Genomic DNA, 15,112 nt, shown 5'->3' with positions numbered 1-15,112 from the left:
TAAGCATACTTCACTATGTAAGCCTATAATTTCAACAAAACTGACAGCAAACCACCTTCAGCATCTATTTTACCTCTCTAATTAAAATACCTGTACTAAATGTTCAAATTCTAGTATTCTTGTAAGACTCTTTCAGAAATATCCAGAAATACCTTTTTTTTAAAAAACATTTATTTTCTTTTTCAGCCATGTTGAATTGCAAGAAAGCACTGCTTCACAACCTAAGTCACCAGTGCAAAAAGACAACCCAGGTCCCTGCCGGGCAGCAAGACTGCCATTCCCTAAAGATCCTGATAGATGGTAAGAAGCCATTTTAGCATGTATCTAAGTATGTCAGGGGGTTGAATGGGTTTTTTTTCCCCTCAAGCTTAAAACCAGAAAACCACAACAAACAATAAGACTCAATGAATGAAGGCAATGATCTCTTTCCCCTCTACCGGAATGGATTAAGTGGTAATTGTATGAAATAAGAAACACTAAGAAACATTTCATACCCAGCTCGTATCTGCAAACTTGAGCATATAGTTTGAGTTTGGAAAACGCTTCGTTGTTGGCATTAGCTGTCTGTGAGAACCACTCTGTGACCAGCTTCTCAGAAAGTTTCTTTGAAGCAGTAGGACCAACTCTCATGATCCCATCAGGCAATAACTTACAGATAGGTCTGTGCTGACCAAGCCTGCATGACTGAAAAGAAGGAAAAAGAAGGGGCAAGATAAGGAATTTGTGAGCCTTAAAAATGTTAAATATAACACAAAGGATCATATATCTGTAAAGACAGAGAACTCATAGTTCAATTATGATATTCCAAAGTAACATTTTAATCCTAGAATACTACACCACTCTGAAAGGCTATATAGTGATTTTATAATTTATTTTCAGGTTTTCCTAAATGCAAGAAAACCAGGCCCATACATCATCTACTCTAATTTTAATCACAATCTAAGTGATACATGTATTTAATTAATTAATTATAGCTAAAACAATTGAAGTTGTAATACACAGTTTTACCACTGAGTGGCGTTTAGCAGATAAAGACTCAAAACAGCTACTACCCAAAGGAACAGTGAGCAGCAAGAGCAACCCTTTATCTTCCAAGTGCCCACTCCTAAAATCCTTTCTAGCAGCTTTCTGAGATATCATTCCATGCAAGTGTTTCTATCATCTGAGACAAGCCTGATGAGTAGTTATGAGTTTGTATTAGACACAGTCTTTCAAAAACTCCATCTCACTGCTAACTGCCATAAATAATGTACCTCATATATTGCAGTCAGATCCCTAAAGAAGCTTTTTGCTCCATTTAGCAGAGCCTCGTTCTCAGGGCACACCACAACATAAGCAACATCTCTTTGAGATCCATAAGGTTCCAACATCAGCCTCTCCCAATACGGCAATGCAAATGGAGACAGCACCAGAAAATCATAATCGTATCCCAACAAGAATGTTGGGATTGGCAGTGGTTCCGGGGACTCATCAGTTCCTGGAAAAGCAAGACACATTTTCCAATATATTAAGCAGAAAGCTTAAAATTAACACCCTGCTTCTAGGAAACACGAACAGAAAAAACACGAGCATTCCCAGCATCTAACAGGAAGTAGCACTGGTTATAAATGGAACAGTTCTCATTTTAACAGATACAAACTGAAAACCTGCATGTATGATCCAACCCTCTGCAAAAACACATCAGCTAATTGTTTTCATTTGAAATCTCTTGGGACCTCAAGAAGAAGTTCCACAGTTGTTTACTATTTCTATCAGTATACAGACAATCAGGAACAGATCTTTCTGTCCAAGAGGAGAGCCTAAGTAATTGGTGATCAAAAAACGAGAGGGAAGAAACGTAAATAGTCAAAGCAGGTATGTAAAGGACCACAGAAGGAAGACAAACCAAAACTGAACATGCATTTATAGTACATGTAAATGCATAATTGCCGTGTTCTAAATATAGTTACAAAAGATCTGCTGGTGAAAGGTCACTCTTCTGCACAGTGGTAAATCAATCTCATATGTTAATGAAGTCAGTTTAAATCTCAAATGCACAAAATTTACCTTGCTTCTGTAAACGTGCATAATGTGTTGGCCACTCCCAATATTTATCAGAGACAACACAGTGGATAACCTCAGATCTTCAACATAATTCTGAAACTACTGAGCAATAAAGCACACTTTTTCAAGCATTTCAAAGCTAGTATTTTTAACTATGCTATTTTTAGAGTAATTAAAATGGAGTCTTTTGAGTGAAAAAAACCCAGAGCAATTACTCTGTTTTTAACATTAAATCCGTCTTTGCAATTTCGGTCCCTCACTTGGAGAAGTGTCAGGTGTACATAAACAGTGCAATTGAAGCTGTTCATTTTAAAACTCACATCTTTAATTCATCTACTGTTTTAAAGAATATTTTTCTAAAGAGAAGAATTCCCCCCTGTCTAATAGCTCTTGTTAGCATAGAGAAAGGTCACAAATGCTGTTTAGAATTCCAACAGGCTGCACAGCACCCAGACCCTGCAGTCTGGTGGCCAGAACAAGCAGAGGTGAACAGACAGGAGTCTACCGGGCAGCACTTTACCATAAGAGCCTCTGCCAGCCATCTTGTGGAACTGCTGCCACGTCAGGGGCCCCTGCACACCCCAGGACCGGACCGTCCGCTTCTTCTGAATTGCATCCTGAAGGACGGGCTGGAGCGAGAGGAGCATGCGGAGGATGTCCTGGGAACACTGCATGCTCACATCCACAACTGCAAGGACAAGAAAGTCATCAAGGCCTACTGCAACAACAGGATGCAATCAAGCCCTCCACAAACAACCCAGAATCCTAAATCACCTTGATTCTAAACTAAATCACTCTCTTCCAAAACGTACATGCAGGCGACCCAAAGGCCATGGTGTAAAAAGTTAAGCCCACAAACTCAGAATTCTTCCCCTCTCGGCCACTTAGAAAACACACAGGTTGTTTTTTATCGTTATTTGTTTCCATGTAGAGTTTTTCCCCTGAAAGCTTTATCAGCTTGATTTACATTATGGGGAAAACCCCTAAAATTAAAAACAATAATAAAACCCCAAACATAAGACCAAGTTGTACAACCCTTAAACTACAGGATTTCCCCTCCAAATAAAGGAGGGTTAGGCAGACTGCCACCCAGTGCTCACTTCACAGAAGTCGAGGGAAGCATCAAACAGTCACAGCCCATTTCATCAGCTTGCCACCACTATGGCATTTAATGTACACAGTGTTTAACAATGAAAAGTTGACACTGAGTCTTCTGGGTGCCCGAAAACATCCACAGCCTGGGATTTTAAACTTAACCCCCACTGATACACAGAAACCAAGCTGTGTTTTACTGTTAGTCCTCCTCATCCTCATTAACAACTGTGAATTGCAGCTAACTGCTACCAAAGTTTCATATTTCACTGTTGACCCTGCCAGAGCTGCTACTTGAAAAGACTATTATTGAGAGAAGTACACAGATACACACAGTAAAGAGTATTCCATGACACAGTGTCTCATTAGTTAGACCCTAGAAGGAAAAATCCAAGGATCTCTGGCAGACCCAAAATACAGTGAAGGCTACGAGAACGCTTTATTTGCCACACATGCCATTAAACTATTGTTCTACCCACCCTCAAGGAGGGGGAAGCCAATTGTATCATAGATCTTGTTTAATTCTGCCACAGTAGCCTTGACAGTACAGTCACCATTTGAACCGCCTACGCTTCCTATGTACACTCATTCCACAAAGCCTCTGTGGATGCAGTCACCAAAAGCTGCTTTAAAAGAATAAGCCCCATGAAGTGTTGTGGACAGTTACCCATGGTCTTACATTACACTTAGGAATTTACAGCTGATGGCAGCCAAGGCCTACATTCTGCTTGGTGCAGCATACAGCACAGAACATAAAAGGAATGGTTATTCTCAACACCATTAAAATAGAAGTTTATGCAAGCACACAGGTGGAAAAAACAATCTTAAGCATCTAATATTCACAAAGGAAAAATACAAAAACCAAACCCTTAAAAAAACCCATTCATAGGTGGATAAGTAGAAAACAAGCTGGTTTCAATATTTACCGTTTCTTTTTGACCAGTGGTGCAAGCAAGTAGTTTTCACAAGTGCTTCATCAACTTTCCCTCCTGACATATTGTCCATGAACTGCCGTCCATGTTCCAAGGCTAAGTAGCAGTCATTGCAACAATCCCTTTCTTCTACACGTACCAGGCTGCTAACTGCACCAACTTTGGGAATGGAATCTTGATCTGCTGCTCCAAACGGTGAGAACAAGTTGGTGCACTGATCCTGCAGCAGCAGTATTAACTCATCAGGCAGTTTCTCAGGTTCTTTCAGTCCTCCACTGCCGTGTTCAATAGAAGTAGCTCTGAGAGCTTCAAAGCGTTTTTCTGCTTCTTTGCCGCACTCTGTATTACGTCCTAGAATATCCAATTCATCTTCAAGAAACAATCCAGAACTGTTGCCGAATTTTCTATTCATAACAGCACTGAAACCACAGGTACACCTATACTGGGCCTCTTGTGTTGGATCAGGAATGTAAACTCCAACATCAGCACCTTTGATGTTCATATTGCAAACACATATGCAGCAGCTGTCAAAGTTACAGTCTTTGAAGAGATTCATTACAGACTCTGAGAGGATGAGATTCACATAAAGACTGTGTGCCTCTGGAATGGAAGGCACAGTTGCAGGTTCAACAGAATTAAGAGGTCTACATGTTGATGGCGTGGAAGCTGGTGAGTATAAATCAGAGTTCTCATATTTGACTGAACCCTGTGCACTTGCAGGTCCACCAGCCCCACGGGGGGTTCGAGGAGTCCTTGGTGTTCTAGGAGTTGGGAAACGAGGGGTAGAAGGAGAAGGGAGAATTCCAGCTCCACTGTTACTGGGAGGTGCGCTACTTGGTGGCATCCCAAATGGAGTATGAGTTTGCGGCGTGTATGCAGGGCCATACTCTTGATCCATAGCGCTTCCATCACTAAGAGCAGCCAGAAGGAAATACTTTAAGTATACAACATACTGGTTTTGAAGTGTAAGTCTCAAATTTCGAAGGAAGGACCTTCCTAATTAATATTTGCTTTTTTAAACTAGCCTTTCATAATCCACAGCAAGATTTTCACTCCCTAAGGAACTCCAAGAACATTTGTTCTAAATGACTTTGCAGGACTCCCACTGACAGCACTGTTTAAGAATCTTTCCCCACCTCCTTTCGTCTTTTCCTTTGCACAAAGCTTCCAGAGAACAAATGTGGTCAGAATAAATTATAAATTCTATGGTTGTACGGAGTCTAAAGGACACCTTTCTTGTTCATGTTTTATTTACACATCATGTTGACACACACTAAGAAAACATACTGGGTCTATCGCAGCAGCAGATTCAGCTGGATTCATGAGGAAAGTATCACCTGGAAATGTTTAACATTTGCTCTCCTAAGCAGCTGAGTACCTCTAATGACCTACAAGGCTAATGAGACCTGGAAACATACTGCTTACGAATGACCCTAACCGAAGGAATGTTAGTATCAACACCAAGATTTAATATTCATATAATTTTATCAATGCATGCATAGCCTCCTTGTTGCCTAATCCATTTATACCAGCTAGTAATGCAGAAGAAGAATAAATATTTTCTTCATGAACTGCCAGCAAGACCATCGCTACCAAATGCAGATTACAGAAATGCCTACTGCAATACTACTGTTAACAGGCAATGCCACACTGGGCAAAGCTTCCAATCCAAAGGAAATGTTTCCCAGTGCAGCCAACTACTGCTATTTAGGAAAACAATTTAAGAAACAGAAGCACCACCTACTAAGTCCTTACAGTACCTACACCACCACCGCAAAAAACAAAGTCCCAAGTTTACATTTATCTTGATTGTTACCATCTTCATTACTTATTAAAACTGGACTTGCACCATTAAGCTTCCCCAAGAAACCTTTAAATGAGACATCGAATAAAATGTATGCACAGTTAAGAAGCTATTTGAGAAGACTGTTTCCTACAGTAAGGTTTAACCATAAGGATTTTTCTAAAGGCTCTTGTCAGTTGTAGAAACACAGCTTGTCTTTAGAAATATTCCTCATTACAGAGTTTAGGGGTACTTCCTATAGTGTGGATAACTAACCACTTCCCAAAGCTTAAACATCTGTGGCACAGGTCATACCCATCTTTGATGAATGGCATGGCAGGTCCTGGAGGAAGTAAATCCAACTTTCCCACAGCCCAACTCTGGCGATAAATGCATTCTTCTGGCAGTTTGATGGGAGGAAGACACTGGCTGGGAAGCGTCTTCAGTGGTGCAAACATGGAACATCCCACTAAAGCTTGACAATTCTCGGGTTTATAAACATAAGAATAATCCTAAAAGTGAGACATGGTAAAATATCAGCATGGAAATTAGACCACTTTCACAATTAAAACACTTCTCAAAAAAATAAGACTAAGTTCAAGCAGTGGTTCTTTAATAGTAAATCCTGATGGAGCTGCAAAAGAGGAAGTTAGATGTATACACATATTATTCACACCCATGGCTCTCCAAAAAGCAATATGCTAACACAAAACAAACAAGGAACTGCAATTACTCTAATGCATTCCTTCAGCTTACTAATGGCTAATTGTGTATTACTCTTTCTTGACATTTAAGCGGTAAAATACTATATACTACTTACTAGAATGCGCACCACCTACCCCAGCATAATGCAGAACGCAAGTTACAACTTGCACTTAATTTTCCACAGTTCTCATTCAGGATTAAGTAATAAACAGAACAATATTTATTAGAAACATTTATCAGGACTATCAGTACTACCTACCTTTATTTCAGCAGGTTTGGGGCTGCAAAAACCCTCATCTACTTCAATTCTGAACTGCGCTCCCACACTCGAGCTATTCCCTTCAAGTACTGTTCCTCCAAGTGTAGTGTCCATACTGCCATATTCCTTATTATTCATGTTCATTGGAGAAAATCCCATAATATGTTGTTCCAGTGAAGGTGGAGTTGGATACATTTTATGGAGATCTGCAGTGCCTAGTTTCAGATTAGAAGAAGGCTTTAGAGCACAAAAACATTTGGAAGTGTTTCCCATGTCTCAAAATTTCAGTTGAGCAAATGAAGCACATGTTCCCAAATTCCCACAACGTACTAGCAGTCAAATGTTTAGAGCTAGTATTCTGTTTGGGGGCTGGGGGAAAACACCACCAAAACCAAATAAGCTTACTTATGCATGACAGTGGGTCTAGATTTCCTGCTTTTGCCTCTTTGCAGTTGGATTTGTCGTCAGTGCCATTCACTGTTCTTTTAGATCCAGGCTAAGAGAGAAAAGTAGTATTGTAATAAAATCACTTCAGACACGAACACATGCTTATATTTCCTGCTAACAGGAAATTTCCTGTGTAGTGGACATACAAAGCTGAGACTTTGTATAATGCTTAGAAAAACTAAAATAAATCAGAAGCCCAGTGCTACTAAGTTGGGGTTACATTTGTCCTCCCTTAATACCTGTAACTCAGAGAATGCTCTCCCATCAAGTCACGATGCTATTAAAATGAAAGACTACTTAGAAAAATAACGCTCAGCCTGTTACTAGACAAATTAAAAAAAGCTCAATAGGGTTGCCCACAATCTATCAGGAAAAACATACACGCCTCCCAAAGCCATGCTAACATTACTGGTGTTACCAATGAACAGGAATAGAAACACAGAGAAATGGAACTCCTGGAACAAGAAATACATGGAAGAAAAGCTATTGAAATTAAAAGAACAAGAGATACATTTTTACAATGTTTAGACAGTACTAGCAGCTATAGAAAACAAAGAGTCTTCATGTTTTAAGAGAAAATCCACTTGCTTTATATAATGATGACCTTTGATGGCTGTTAAGATCCTTCAGCCCTTACTCAGCTAGAAGCTCCCATTAAAGTTGATGAGCATTTTGTCTGGGTAAGGGGATTTAGGATTAAGCATGAAGCAAAGTACAGTTCGGGAAAGACAACTGATTACAAACAGTATTGAAATAGAAACTAGAAAGATAATGGATTCAGAGCCATTAGAGACTGCAAGAGAAACTGTTCCAAGATAATAGCCGCTGCAATGAAGCAACTTACTTGGCAGAATGTCCACGTGTTTAAATGCTTCTTTCAGAGGTTTTTGTTTTGTTTTGGTATTACCTTTATTGACTAGTGAAACAGAACCTAGACCATATTAAAAAAGCACTAGTACCACTGCTGAACCTGTAAAACTATACCTAGAGGTATATTCAAGAAGCATATGTTGTCTGGATAGCAAGGATATAAGATCAAAAGCTTGTTTGGATCAAAAAATATGATTGTATAAGTCAACTAGAACAGTACATCTGCTAAAGAGGAGCTACAGTGCTTGCTTATGTGCATGTTTTGCAATCTCTTACAAATGCCAAAAAAAACCCCAAGCCCCTAAGAGACATACTTGTTCCTCACAGCTTTTTGTCTAGCAGCTGCCCTTGCTTTTGCACATCACTTACTGTTAGTTCATCTTCATCAGAATTGAAGAGATTGTCAAGGTCAGTATAAGAGACCACCAAGTCTGTTTCATGGAACAGGCTAGTTGATGCAGTGCGAGCATGAGCAGCAATACGTTGGGCATCTATAAAGCAAAACATGGGCAATATATATTCATTTAAAAAAAATAAAGACATCTTAAGAACTATTTCCACAGCGGGGGTGGAACATTTGGATTTTATAGACAACATTTATTTGCCAAGGTGCAACCAAAAAAATGTGTTCCAGACAGATTCCTAAGTCCAAAGGGACAGGGAAACACAAACCATAAAGTAAAATGTTAGTTACCCATTAGAATCTACTGAATATTCAAGAGATCATTAATATAGCACAATTAAAAGAGGAAAAAAAAAAATATAAAAATAAGTCTCTTTACCTTGCTTGACAGAAGGACTAAATAGAGACATAGCATCCTCTCCTTCATGGGACAGAACTGTAACACCAGATGTCCCATCCTCAGCCTATTAAAAAGCAAGCAAACAAAAATAAAGTCCAAAAGTTTGCTTAAATTAATTGGCAAGATGGGAGGCATTTTATCTCCCCCAGGGAATTCTTGTATATATCAAATGTATCAAGTTCTCATTAGCCTTCTAGCTCAGCAAGGGTCTGGGGGGTCTGGTTCAGCACTTGCTCAAAGAGAAGGAAACTCGGAATACAGGCAATACACCAGCCACACACAGGTGATGCGCATGGATAAGAACGTAAATCTTAGATTTTGCATTGGGGATAAACTTAAAAAGCAAGCTGTGGCTTCTTGCTCATCACCTTACTGAAAAACACTTGCTATCAAATGCTGCACATTAATTATACTAGTTACTAAATGAAACCCTCCATAGCAGGAGTGCATACACCCACAACTACTCCTAATAAGTAAATTTAATGTACAGGCTCCCAATGCAGGTATATTTTCTCCTTTTTTGGAGGGGGTACTTTTGCTTTAAGTTGGTACCAGCTAAAGTGAAGCAGGGTAGGGAGGAAAGGGAAGGAAAAGTAAATAAATAAAATTTAAATTCACCATGCAGGCAACTCGCCAGAGTTCAGTTCACCTACCCAAACCTTTCCACACATGGACAAAGCACTTGCCTCATTCCTCCTCCCTTCCCCAAGCACCTGCCATCACCCATTTCTACAGAAAGGCTAGAGAGATAGATTGATTTTTGTTCTGTTCCAGCAGTGTTCTCCCAGCATAAGCCATAAACCCTAATGCAATAACACCACCAGTGTGCCAAAAACATTTTAGGTGTAGCTGGAGGCATGCTGCATCATTTCATTGATCATTTCTGCTAGAATACAATTTTCTTTAATGTACTTCTAAATACACAGAGAAGGATTTAAATTATATTTGGTGACTAAAGCAATTTGTTTTAATCTCATCACCGATTTGTTTCCTCACTCCTTTACTCACCTTGTGTTTCTTCCCAGCTTCCCTCTCAATGTTCTGCCTATCTTTTTTACTATCAGGGAATAAGAATTCCACATCACCATCAACAAAGGCATAAGGATCAATTTCAGGTTCCTGGTCAGCTTCCGTCGCTACTGCTGCTAGGTATTGGTTTTTACTCTGATACTTTTGCACCAGTTCATCTGAAACCTTCAGAGGTTTCCTACATTGCACCATTAATCTGCACAAAAGAAAAATAAAAATCACTAAATATTATTTGTCATTTATGATGTGGAAATAGTTGAGCTAATGTGAAATAGTTGAGGAAATGAGTTCCACACTTATGATGTGGAAATAGTTAAACACACAGCCTTTGTAAGAACAATTTCATCTTCCCTTCCCACTTTCTTCTATTCCACCCCAGTTTCAGAAATTTTGGGAAGAAGATTAAATCATTAGTCATTTAATATAACCTCCTCACACACGTCAGATACAGCAGTGATTCATTCTGCCCATCTCTCCTCAAGCACTGTCAATTCAGATAAAGATTAGTAATTTAGCCCAGGTCATAGCTGTCATTTATTATAAAGTACAAATGTATTAAACTATCTATACCCACTAAAAGGAACTTACCAGGTTAAAAGCATTACTCATTGTCATGCCCCATCCATGTCCAAACAAATGATCAGAAAGAAGTGATTAAACCTGAATTCTTCTTTTTTTAAGAACTTGATTTTACATATCCCGGTATACAAAAGGCACCATGTGAGAAAGGTATTCCTCCAAACAAGACAAGTATTTCAGGAGTATCAGACTAATACAGGGATTTCTTCTTGCTCCAAGACCCCCTTCCTCCCAAGCAGCAACAGAATGACCAGAGAGAAGCATTTACAGAAATCTCATGCATGAAATGAAAAAGGGGTGTTGCAATGATACGGATGATAGAGGGATACCTCAAGTCCAAACAGAGGTTCCAACATGTCTATTCTTTCCCTTCTCAAGCCTCTGTCCAAAAGGAAACAGACATAAGAAATGTCTCTCACAGCTAGCAGGCCCTGGTTTTGACAGCCTATACACAGATGCTAATCTGGAGTTTAGAATAAGGTAGGCTTACATTTCTCCTCTGAGAGATCAGAAATAATGAAAAGTGTGATATAGAACAAGTCAAAGAGTTCAACCTTTAAATTCTGCACACAAAAAGGCACAGTGATGCCTCAGAGCCCTCCTTGCTGCCTTGCACATCCCTGTCAACTACAAGCATGAGAAAGGACACAGAAACAGGTTTACTTTGTCAGAAGACTTCTTAGAAATAATCTTTCCAAAGAAACACCTCAGAGCCAGCACCACTGTCAAATCCACCCATGCTGGTCATCCACTCTCAATAAAATCTTGGTTTAGGCATGACAACCATAGCACGACTGCCCCAGCCAACAGTGCAATATGGGTGGCTTTGTGTCAAGCACCATTGGCACTTACATGTGGGGTAGCACTCAATGGAGTTGAAAAGAATAAAAGATGGGAATGACTTTCTATGAACAAGGAATTAAACACCAGAAAAAATATATAACAAAAGCAAGGAGTGCTTTCCAGTATTTTTGACCACAGAGGAAGAGAAATTGTCAGATACTCAGGGAGGAGGGAAGAGAGAAATACATTCAATAAGTTGTTAAATCAAACTAGAAGCCATACAAGGACAGACCGTGGCTTGGACAGAAAAAAGCAAGTTTTGAAGTAGAGCATATCTTTCTCTTTCTGGTTGGCTGAAATGAATTCAAGGCAAAAAAGAACAGCACGAAAAATCCTATAAATGCACATCTTGAGAGAGTCAAGACGTGCACTAGAGCTAATGTAAACTCTTAAACAGTGAACACAAAAGATATGGCTACAAAACTGTGTATGAGAACAGACCAACAGCTACAGCATATTTACTTCTTGTAGCTTTCCTACCCAGCAAAGTCAAGGTGACTGCCATCAGTGGCTTTCCACTGCCAGCAATGAAACAAAAATCAACATAAAATTTCAGTCTTGGGAGTAGCTACTTCAACTCTTGTACAAATTGAGTACACTGACTCCGAAAAAACAGCTTCAGTAATTTGATGCTGATCACATTAAGAGTCTCCTTCCACCTGAACAGGAAAAAGATAATTGGACCAAAGTAATCAACAGCAAGTGAGTTGAGAGAGGCAATTCTGGGGGCATTTGAGATGCATTTTTTAACCCTTGATCACATCCCCAAGCCCAAGTTTGTCACCTCTGGATCCAGGTCCCAGTCCCGTTAAGTTTAGAATGCTATGGACAGCCCTGTCAGCACCTGGGGCTTCCTATTACCATCCCCTTCCTACAGGACATCCTCTCAAGGAAGCACCGTAAAAGGTGGATGACAAGAAGAATTTCTTACGCAGTATAACAGCAAAGAAGTCACAGCCAAGTGGTTTTCTTTTGGGTTTGTTGTTCTTAAGTTTGGGGTTTTTTTTTTATTTGGTGGGGGCTCTGGGTTATTTTTGGTAGTGGTGGTGGCCTTTTAAGGGGAGTTTGGTTTTGCTTTCACTGGTAGAAAAAAATCCATGTTGATTTATTCTGCAGTAAACCAGAGCTCAAACCTAAGTTTTAACACAAAACCACCAGTGCTGCTTTTTTTCCCCCATTGCCTCGAAGCTCCATAATTTATTAACACTTAGGCAGTATGAGAAAAGTGACTAATTCAGCAGAGTAGAACATTTCAAAACCTGGTGCTAAATAACACAAGCTTTCAAGCATAAATTGTACTTATTCAACAACCCTCTTTTTTTTAAAACAGTTATAGACTACACATATGTTACTTCATGACAATATTAGCTTATGTTAAGATAATATTAAACAAGTAAATCAACATTCTCAAATACATTTCCTGTAGCTCAAAGGCCGAGGTTCTAACAAGGATCTAGTCTGAATGTCTCAATATTTCTTCAAGTTAGACAAGCTTTGTTTAATAAATGAGGGTTTCTCATACAAGCTGAGGTCCACGAGCAGTAACAGGAGACACACTGGTCACTTGTTTTCTTTGAATGATAACATCAAATCTTTATGCTTTTTGAACACCATGGAGAGAATGCACCATGTGTGAGAACACCAGTTGATGTCACTGATTCCAAAGAGAAATTTCTGACATTAGAAAGTAGCCACAGCCTACGTTAAAGTTAACACCTACCAGGAAACCAGGTTAGCTTCCTTGTTCCCATCAGCTGTTTAAAATACCAGCTCTTCTGAATAAAGAGCAGAACTGAGGTACAAGAAACTTCATTTTTAATAGGATAAGTCTGCAGCTGAGACCACCCATGCTTTCTTCAAGTAATGAAGAAAGCAGATATTATAATGAGAAAATTACTGGGGGAAGGGGAGTGGAAATGGACACTATAACTTTAAGTCCCAAATAGGCATAATTTGGCTACAGATTAATTTTACAGTAGAAAAATAAACTTCATTACCACCTGCTAAATCAGAGTTCTAATGAGAAAAAGCTGCAAAGTCTTACTACACACTTGACTGTGCTTCGTGCTCACATTTCAGATAGCACAGACAGTTATGCTCACACACTCAGTGCTATTGCTCGAGCTGACGAGAACAACATTCTGTTTTAGTGACAAGCTTGCTTATACAGAGCTTTTACTACTGCTTATACTCCTGCCTTTGGCCATTCAGTTTCCTCACTTTCTCAGGTTATTACTATGATATTAAGCACTACTTACTCTGTAACTGATGTTAGGTTTTCCTGTCCAGCAGGTATTACTGGATCATCTCTCAACTTATCATTGGGAAGCTGAGGTGGTAAGAATTCCCCATCCTTTTTCTTTGGAACTTTATAATACTTCCAAGTAGTATCAGCTTCATCTTCCTCCAAATTCACTGCAGTACCAACATACATTGTAGGCTCTATAACTTCAGGAAATTGAGCTGGAAAAGGCTGAGACAAGCCATCGAGTCTGTCTTCCATTGTTTTTGTGGGAACCAAGGGGTCTGGTGTTGGCATCTGGTAGAAATGTTGACTCTGAGGAGTAGAAGGAGCTTTAGCTACCCCTTCATCAACTACATCGCACGGGTGAGGACTAAGTGGTGGTGGCTGAGGTGAATTTGCCATTTCAGCGTTATGCATCTGAGGAGTCTTTGCTACATCATTAGTTCGGATATTTGAAAATCTCACTTGACTGTCTGGTGCAGTCATCACAAGCCTCTGACTCGCTGAATCTGCCTCCATGGCAACATCATCACTGATAGATACACGATGATGAAAAGGAGTCAAAGGGCGTTTCTGTGGCTTATCCCCTTTGTCTTGCTTCTCATTTGTCTTGTGCTTTGGAGCTGCTTGCTGTTGTTGGCCCACAGGTGGTGCCTGCCCCTGTTGACCTGAATTTCTTGGTTTGAGATTTTTGTGCCTGCAGAATTAATACAGGAGAAAATACTTCACATTAATCTTTCAAATATGTCCATCATGTTCCTTTTCACCAGCTAAAAACCTGCTTCTAAGCCATTAAACAGCTGATTATAGAAGCCTGAAACCGATACCATTCTGAAGTCAAGCTGCTTCTTTCTGACCATAACTTAACTTGAATGACCCAAGTGGCACTGCAAGATTTTCAGGACACCATTTAAAAAAGCTGGAAAAGCTGTCCTATGAGCAAAACACACACAATCCTCATAACTAAAGACAGTATTTTAACAGAAATAGTCACAGGAACACGTTCTCACATTTAACTTCTGCCAACACTGATGAATCAGTAGAACAACGTATGAATTGGAGAATGACTTCCTGAATTCAGGTATCAATACTAACCAACGGTGCTGTCCAAGTCTATGGGTTAAGGAGTGGAGAATTAAAATCAAGAACCTAGAAGAGAAGCTCAGTCCTACAAAAGCTATTTTAAAGCTTTTGCAGCTATTTATTGACAAATTTGGCAAGTGTGGATAAAAGAAAAACTCAGTGTCTCAACTGGTTAATGTAGGTGTTTTGCGGTGTAAATGCATTTGAACACTGTCTAGAAGTTCAAGATGGAAACTTTATAGATCATCTGACAGAATCAGAGACATGAAATATCAAAGTCTAGAATGAAATGTTTATGATTAAGCTACTGCACTTAATAAACCGCACGTGCATCCTTAGTGCCTGGCATTCTTTGCCACTCTTCCATTAGCAAAGTTAAGAAACATGCAACTTTTCAAC

The 15,112-nt window shown here is 39.5% G+C and overlaps 1 protein-coding gene across 1 annotated transcript in view; it reads right to left on the bottom strand.

Annotated features, from left to right (window-relative positions):
• Positions 1 to 15,112, bottom strand: part of MED13 (mediator complex subunit 13) — a 55,597-nt gene that overhangs the window by 10,433 nt on the left and 30,052 nt on the right. Inside the window, exons 9-19 of the mRNA XM_080629741.1 lie at positions 13,644 to 14,327; positions 9,943 to 10,159; positions 8,914 to 8,998; positions 8,501 to 8,622; positions 7,220 to 7,310; positions 6,815 to 7,029; positions 6,166 to 6,362; positions 4,062 to 4,978; positions 2,564 to 2,731; positions 1,254 to 1,477; positions 495 to 684 (exon numbers count right to left, since the gene is read on the bottom strand). Coding sequence (XP_080485867.1) covers positions 495 to 684; positions 1,254 to 1,477; positions 2,564 to 2,731; positions 4,062 to 4,978; positions 6,166 to 6,362; positions 6,815 to 7,029; positions 7,220 to 7,310; positions 8,501 to 8,622; positions 8,914 to 8,998; positions 9,943 to 10,159; positions 13,644 to 14,327 — 3,110 coding nt within the window. The remainder of the gene's footprint in view (positions 1 to 494; positions 685 to 1,253; positions 1,478 to 2,563; positions 2,732 to 4,061; positions 4,979 to 6,165; positions 6,363 to 6,814; positions 7,030 to 7,219; positions 7,311 to 8,500; positions 8,623 to 8,913; positions 8,999 to 9,942; positions 10,160 to 13,643; positions 14,328 to 15,112) is intronic.

This window comes from Psittacula echo (genome assembly GCF_963264785.1).
Source record: "Psittacula echo genome assembly, chromosome: 15".
Classification (NCBI taxonomy): domain Eukaryota; kingdom Metazoa; phylum Chordata; class Aves; order Psittaciformes; family Psittacidae; genus Psittacula; species Psittacula echo.
Note: the sequence above shows the minus strand (reverse complement) of the source record. Positions and strands in the feature narration are given on the sequence as shown.